Source organism: Haliotis rubra, unplaced genomic scaffold (assembly GCF_003918875.1).
Source record: "Haliotis rubra isolate DU_JTF1 unplaced genomic scaffold, ASM391887v1 Scf1219, whole genome shotgun sequence".
Taxonomy (NCBI): domain Eukaryota; kingdom Metazoa; phylum Mollusca; class Gastropoda; order Lepetellida; family Haliotidae; genus Haliotis; species Haliotis rubra.
The window spans coordinates 120942-129501 of NW_025765136.1; the positions used below are offsets into that span (position 1 = coordinate 120942).

General features: G+C 43.0%; 1 protein-coding gene across 1 annotated transcript in view; it reads left to right on the plus strand.

Annotated features, from left to right (window-relative positions):
• Nucleotides 1–2871: 2871 nt before the first annotated feature.
• The window catches only part of LOC124265853 (vegetative cell wall protein gp1-like), a 41544-nt gene continuing 35855 nt past the window's right edge, over nt 2872–8560 (plus strand). The window contains exons 1-2 of the mRNA XM_046700697.1: nt 2872–2981; nt 5052–5133. Of these exons, the coding sequence (XP_046556653.1) occupies nt 2933–2981; nt 5052–5133 (131 nt within the window). The 5' untranslated portion in view covers nt 2872–2932. The remainder of the gene's footprint in view (nt 2982–5051; nt 5134–8560) is intronic.

Genomic DNA, 8560 nt, shown 5'->3' on the forward strand with positions numbered 1-8560 from the left:
AACGGGCATTACGTAGTCAGGGGTGGTTTCTTCCAAGGACCATCTCTGTCAGCTACCTCCTCATACCGATGGTTTGATGTATTTTGCCCTCACACCTTCTGTAACACCTCTATATCCTGATATCCTCTTGTGCCTGATGACCTGCACATTTCCCGTCATCAACTTTCCTGGATGAATTACTGCAGACATCGCGTCCATTTATGTATTGAAATAACACCTACACGTGTTTTCATCCTGAGTGACGTTTCAAGAGAAAACAGATGAGTGCATATCGCATTGCGGAGTCGTTCCGAACCGAGGCTGTTTGGGACTTTGTCCTGGACGTGCATGTCCCCGGACTTATCGTGGTTTAGGTGTAGCAATGAGATCCATCTGCTTCCTAACATCGTCTTTCCTTAAAAGCATGTCCCTGCATCTTAGAAGTTTCTTTTCCATAGCAGTTTACGCCACTGTTGGTGACCTTTCGATTTCGATGTATGTATCGTCACCATATTCGTCTCTACATCCATATCCAAACAAGGCTGCTTCATTACATATAGAAGCTTCCACACAAGATGATCAGCAGTGTACGTTGTATTACAAATGATTTACTTGTTTAATATGAAATTTAAATGGTTGGCTCAGACTCGACACCACAAGCCAGAGAATAACCAGTCCAGATTATTCACCCTGATTTCATCGGGCGGATCGATCAAAATAGGGGAGAAAATTTGCATGAGTGGATGACGGAATATCAGTGTCGACACTGTGTGTTCCCGAAAATTGTTACAAGGACACCCGAAGGGGTTGTTGGAGTTTGGTTTATTTAGTTTGGGTGTGTGTGAGTGTGTGTGTATGTGCGTGCGTGCGCAAGGGCGTGTGTGTGGGCGGGGCGTGGGGGCATGTGAGTTCATGTTGTAATCATCAGTTAAGTAATTTTCAAGTATCGACAAAAATAATGTATGATCATGATAACAATAACAATGGATTGTTCTATTTATTGATCCTAAATTGCGATTAAGACACAAAACGTCTCCTGGTTATACGACCGTTACAACATAGCTCATAAGGTAAATAAATCGTAAACGTATATTATAAGTATCGTATCTGGGTATCATGTCTGAAGTTAATCCACCCAAGCGAAGACCCACACGGCATAGTAATATTGGAGTGCCTCAACGTCTCAACGTTGGTACGTAACCAACAAGCATGCACTATCCGTTTATACAAGTAATTCTCTATTGCATAAAGTCCTGGAAAAAAAGACAACTATCAGGTTAAGTAGTATTTAAAAAGAGAGGATCTCCACTATAACAGACAGCATCATTGGCCGTCACGACTTTAGGTCAGGTTCGAATCGAAACTCATGTACATTCTATAAAACGAATTAATCTTTTCCCCTTTTCGATATTGCAAAGTGTGTCAGGTAAATGGCTGTAGATACTATCTGATTTTCAAATACGTATACACTTGTCAAAACAAACAAACATGTGTGTCTAGACATACTTTACAACTGTGCCCATTGTCCATTCGTATTCTTCATTATGAGATATTTTATACCAGGAAGGACTTAGTTTATCTCCCTGTGACATATATATGGCGCATACTGAACAACACCTACCTGGGGGTCTATGTAAATAATACAATGACACAAGACGTGATAAACCAAATCAATCGATTTGAAATCAGCCTCAGTTTAGCTCACACATTTTAGGGTATTGGAAGTATGTCCTTAACCCTTTGCCCACCAATGAACTTGTATGTGGCAACACATGTATGTGGCAATCCTTGTGCACAATATTGTCAGTTGCTCTAGAACGCATAGTAGGCACGGGTTGTACATTAAGCGGTTGGTCTAAGAGTGGATTTAGTTCGAGAAATTTAGTTGTTACATTTCTTTACTTCAACAGAACTTTCGTCAGATTGATGTTGTTAATGGCTAGACAAGAATTTGTTATTCGTTAATCGGTTGTTCGATATCATAAACTGAAAACTCATTCAAAAGAAAACGCACACAAGATGTTTGGGGAATATTTTCAAAAAGCAAAGTAAATACTTTTTGAAAGTGTTTTATATTGTGACTTACAGGTGTACATATTAGACAAGGTGAGGTGAAATTGGGTTTAACGTCGTGCTTGAGAATATTTCGCTCATATGACGACGTGCATGCGTGTGTATATGTATGTGTATGTGCGGCTGCTTGTACTAGCCCAGACTTAAGCTGGTTTTATAGTGCTAGCTCACTGAGATACCATGCCGCAGTGAAGCATGAATACCCACTCAGACACATTATACTGACTCCGAGCCGACCAGTCCTTGTTGTACCAATAATTTGCCGACTGCCAGGCAGGGACCAACAACTACCATATTTTAACGTCTTTTGGTATGACGCGGTCGGGGATCGAACCCGCGACCTTCCGCTCTCTCGTGCGGACGCTCTAACCACTACACCAGGGAGGCGGTCCATATTAGACAAACATTGTTTGCATAATAGTAACGTTAGTTAGGTGTGTGCTTTCTTTACACGTCAGTTTAGTTGGGGTTTTTAGCCTTAAGTTTGAAGTGATTCGAACGTTTTAAGTCAAGTAAAATTTCAATAAAGTTTGATGTGTTTTGAATACATCCATGTTTTTGTTCGTTTGCCTGACAGTCTATATTGCTTGCCTGGAATTATGGGTGTTCTATCGCAAATTGTGTTTTGAACGTTATATAATTATCCTATCCCATCTTTCGTTTTTCAGGAAGTCACCTACATTCTCTAACACATTTAAAAAAAAAAAATACGTATACGTACATGCATTGGTTGTCAGCGGTGGTTGTTAGCCGCTGCTGTCATCACTCATGGCTACTATCTGGTGAAATCTTAGCGTCCTTAGTTACCGGTAGAAACACACAAGGAATGATGTGATATAAACTTGCGTTATTTCAGCTCACATTATATGAACGTAACACCATGGAGGCCATCGGATTGGTCACAGGTCTTCTTCTGGTTCTTCTTGAAGGTAATTTGCCCTCAGTTGAAGTTCAACAGATAATTTTATACCAAAGATATTTATGAATAATGTCACGCGTTTATTTATTGCCGTGTGTTTTAAAAACTTTAATCATACATTTAAACTTATTTGTATAATCATCACATGTCCGTCGAGCCTCGGATCAAAATATTATCAAGCTACGATTTATTCATATCACCAAAGAGAAATATTTATATGTAATAATAATTTTGTAGTGTGTCTAATATCCATCTCAAAGATGCTAAGTTGCACAAAGGACATGTTTAACCCTGTTACCCAAGCTGCCTGTGAGGAAATGGACTGTTAACAGCCAAAGATACTCTCCCAAAAAAAACCGCATAGGTGTATGCAGCGCAGGATAGGTACATCCGGGTACTTCATTTGCGGAATCGAGCTGCTACTGCAAGTGCAAGTGCAGTGCCTGGTTTGAAGAGAATCTCGACGCAAACCATTCGTAATCGTTTACGAGAAGCTGGACTTAGAGCCAGAAGATCCTATTTTTTTGGCCCTGTGCTGCGACGATTACATCGACGTCGACAGGTCCAGTGGTGCAATAATGTTCTGATTCTGGAATCTACAAAACTGGCGACGTGTATGATTCAGTGACGAATCACGCTTTCCGCTTCAATGCCGTGACGGAAGAATACTTGTCTATCAACGTCGAAATGAACGTTTTGCCCAGAATTTTGTCGCCCTCGTTGACCGGACCGATATGGTGGTGAGAGTGTCATGATGTGGGGCAGCATATCTTAGACGCATAAATTTAGCTTTGTGCGCTTTTATTTCAATTTAACTGCTATTCGGTAGAGAGACGAACTAAGATTCACATGGTTCCGATCATTGACCGCCAGTGGGAGGTGTTCCAGCATGATAATGCCAGGCCCCACACAGCACATGCCACTGTTCACTATCTTCAAAATGACAGCACTACGGAGCTTTCAAGGCCTTCCAAATCGAACGACCTCAACCGCATCGATCATGCGTTGCATTTCCTCGGCCGACGTGTACGTGAACGTCAAACGGCACCCCAGACGTTAGATCAACTGAACTGTCGCAGGCATTGCAAGAGAAATGGGCCAGAATTCCACAAGGTCGAATTCAAAGACTTATTCAGCCCATGCCGAAACGGTGCAAAGGCATGTCTGGGGGCTCTGCAATCAGACAGAGTGGGCAGACATCGCGTAAGCAGACGATAAAAAAGTAAACGTAGGGCAGTAAACAGGGCGAAGGGGCGTAACTGCTTCTACCGGTGTTACACTGAATTTGCACCCAGTGAAATATTACCATACTGAGTTTCATGACGATTTATTGTCAAATACAGAGACACATTTAAATCCTACCTGGCGGTATGCACACTTTTCAGCGCAGACAGTGTTGCGAACTCACCTTTGGCCACTGACTGCATGTGCACATACATTTGAACTTTTATACTGTGATATTTGGCTTATCAATCCAGAATTACATGGGTTTACAAGTTAAAATTAGCAGATTAAGTTCGTGAAATCACAGCTATGCGTTTCCTTTTATGGAGAGTATGTAGCCATTATATGCAACAAGGCGCCCATTCACCTGGCACAAACTCACTTGCCTCAGTTGAGGTCATCATTGTGGGGCAGGACTGAAGTTCTAGAAACCCTCAGGTGTCAAGCTGCCTTACACAGTCACCCAGGATCAACGCTGAATCAACGTTGCTTAACTTCAACTAATTTGTGACCCGGGCTGCACAAAGTCACACACCACAACATTTAGCACTCCTGCCAAATTCTCTTATGAAATGAGAACTTTCACGTATAAAAGTAAGTTTCCTGCTATAATAATTCTGACTTTATTCGGCACATCTAATAGTTTACTGGGGCGGTGGGGTAGCCTAGTGGTTAAAGCGTTCGCTCGTCATGCTGAAGACCCGGGTTCGATTCCCCACATGGGTACAGTTTGTGAAGCCCATTTCTGTGTGCCCCCGCCGTGATATTGCTGGAATATTGCTAAAAGCGGCGTAAAACCACACTCAAGTCAGTCAGTCAGTCTGTCTAATAATTTACTGATATGTTACATTTTCAGATGTGAGGGCAGAGTTCTGTGCCGGTAACATGGCGTATTGCGAGAGTGGTTGTTGTGGAAGCACTTGTTGTGCAGACAACATGTAAGTATTATACTATAGAACAGCAGTGCATCGACGACGCATAGAGCCTATCAAACGTGCAAGGAAGGCTTGTGGGATGTCACGCCAGATTCTCTCAAGTTCTGTTGCAAGGTCAAGGACGTTATCTGGCGGATGAGGAAGACGGCGTAGACGTCGATCCATCTCGTCCCAAACATGCTCTATCGGGGGAGATCCAGTGAATTTGCAGGCCAAGGCAGTGAAGTGAACATTGTGGTGTTGCAAGAAACTATAGCAACCCTTGCCGTATGAGGGCGGACATTGTCCTGTTGGAATGTTAACCCAGGGCCATGACGTTGCAGAAAAGGAATTGCCACAGGTCGAAGAATCTGATCCCTGTAGCCCACACACCAGTTAAGTTATTCTTGAACAATCACCAAAGGAGTTCTTGGCGTGCTGTTATTCCACCCCAAATCATCACGGAATCACTTCACCAAAGCGATTCCTCCAAGACACAGGCCTGTGCATAACGTTCTCCCACGCGTCTTAGGCACGTTGACGTCCATCACTATGGGAAATGTTAAACCTGACTCATCTGTAAAACAACATTTCTCCACCAAACAAGGGTCTGCGGACATGATTTCGGCACCACATTCGGCGAGCTTGTCGATGACGTTGTGTCAGGATAGGCGTACATGGCGGGACGTCGTGGTCTGATCCCGTGATGACGTAAACGTTGTCGAACTGTGTTGGGGTGGATACGAGCGAAGTCCTGGGATGGTTCGGGCAGTCATCACTGCAGTCTGAAACCTGTGGCGAAGATTGGTCACCCTTTATCCATCTGTCCTGTCTTGGTGCTGTTACACGTGGACGTCCAGAACGCGAGCCGATCGATGACGTCATTTGTGTTCTTGTAGCGTCTCACCAGTGCAGAAATGGTGTTCCGGTGGCAGTGGAAATGTGCAGCCACTTGTCGTTGAGGACGCTTCCACGGACCATCCCAATGGCCTCATGGCGTTGTGCAGATCGTGAGCCCTTGGCAGCTATGCGTTTCAATAGCCGTTTAAGCTTTTTGAACGATCGCAAGGGCAGGGTTGAGCTTTCCAAAGTGACAGTATTGTGTGGCATCTCATTAGCTGTTTCTTTTTCCGGAATGCACGTGCAACAACGTATTGCACGTCTCAAGCTGACGAACCCACTGGACGTCACGGAACGTGGCACGTGCATGCATGTTGGATATATGTCACTAATCTCTGAGTTTAAATCCTTATGTGTCTACACAGGTTTGATAAATCTAGATTTTAAATTTTTGTATGCACAGTTTCTTTATGTGCCTAGTATATATGATAAATGCACGTTCTAACCATTCGTACTATTTTGTACCGGGCGACTTGAGTTTGTTGTTTTGGATATCTAACCGTTGGTCGGATATAGGCCTCGATGTTACATATGACTATTAAAAGGCGTTATTGATATTTCCAAACAAGGCATAATACGACAGCGATGCATAGCACGTATACAATGAAAATCTAGTAGCTCTCTTGTATCTTTGTAGACGACTGACCGAAGCTGATCCGTCACCCCTGATGTATCACTGAATGACTAAAACAATTATTTCAGGACATGACATGTAGTGGCTAGCGGAACACACCAGTGTAAACCTTTTACCGTAAAGATGAAGTTTTACTGCTAACTGTCTCTATACAACCCGTACCAAGTGATAGTAACACGCAACGTATACCGCATAGTAGGTGGGTATTGCAGAGAATTTTCTATATTGCGATATATTGCGATGCAAAAGCATGTACAGCGATATGTATTTGCGTACGATATTACGGTAAAGTAAAAACTACTTACAATCGAGGTAAAGCTTGATTTATAGAGCAAAATACACAGCAAAATCACAATGCTTGATTAAGCTTTTAATAACAACTTTTGTTCATGATTAAAAAATAAAATGTGAATAATATTTGGCAATAAAATGAAAAAGGAAACATCCGAAGATTTCCGTGTGTTACGAAGTTTTCCGAATTCAAGCCGTAAATACCGGTTTTCGATCAGCGTATTGCAATACGCATCGTTTCTCTATGTCTGAACCTGGTAAATACCGGTAAACCGGTTATATTGCGCAGATCTACCACATAGGTTGTTAGTTTTCACACGACCAAACTTCCAGGAGTTAGTGCTGGATTTGGCTTTATCGGCTTGCCACTTATCGTCACACTTCATCAATATTCCACCTCTATGGCGGCGGTCTGTACACATAACGAGTCTGACCAGACAATCCAGTGATCACCATCATGAGCATCGGTCTCTAATCAATTCGATACGGTATATGTGTCAACCAAGTCAAAGCGATCCCGTCAAACTTATCCCGTTAGTCGCCTCTCTTACGACAAGCATGGCTGCTGAAAACAGTTCTAACGCGGAGACCTTCATGATTTAACGCGCGATATAACGCAATGCATAATTACACTCCTTCACTGATGATCAGTTTATCTTTTCTTATCATCCTATTTGTCAATTCTGCATTGTTCTGGTATACACGAAATCAGATGCGATAAATAATACTATTGACTCCAATACCTACAGAAACATTCCAGTCATCGTCGGATCGCACCGTGGGTAGCTTAGCCTTCATCGTCATCGCTCATCATTTCCATCTGCGTCTATTTGAAGAAATCAAATAAATCAGCCCGCACCATCGGCGATGATCCAAACATGATGGCGAACTGCAGGTTTGTAAGCTTTCCTCCAATACATTAGGACGTGTTATTGTGGTAAATACTTTCAAAACGGGATTGGATGAAGTTTGGTTGGAAACACTGTATTGCTGAGGAGAACTGCGTATGTGCATAACGTGTCAAAGGATAAAAGCATGATATATGTGTAGGAATAGATGATATGCCACCTATTATGTCCTTTGTAACATACGCAGTAATTGTATTTTGGCATTGTACAGATTCTGTTCTTTGATTGGGCTGTGTCCCACCTGGAGATTCCAACCCACACAATCAGAGTCAGGCAATCTAATCCCCAGCACACAAAAAATGTCCATTCATCAACTTAGCCACGGCAGATTCCAATAAAATAAAGGAAGTCGGACATGTGGCAGCGTAAGAACGACCGGACGGGGTGGTGGGTAGCGCTTGTTACGACGGACGCGGTGGTGGTGCAGCCTGCTCTGGTCACGCCGATGACCCGGGTTCGATTCCCCATGGGCAACAACGTGAAGCCCATTTCGGTGTCCCCCGCCGTGATGTTGCTGGAAATTGCTAAAAGCGGCGTGAAAAACCACACTCTATCTCACCCTAAAGGCGTTTGTTCCGTGAATAAGTAAGGATTTTACGTCACTTTTTGCAGCATTCCAAGAATATCGCCAGAAAGGGACAACGGTACTTATCTTTAAGCATTATACCTATGCGAAACCGGAAACCCAAACAGATTCGGTGTGACGAACTAATGAAGT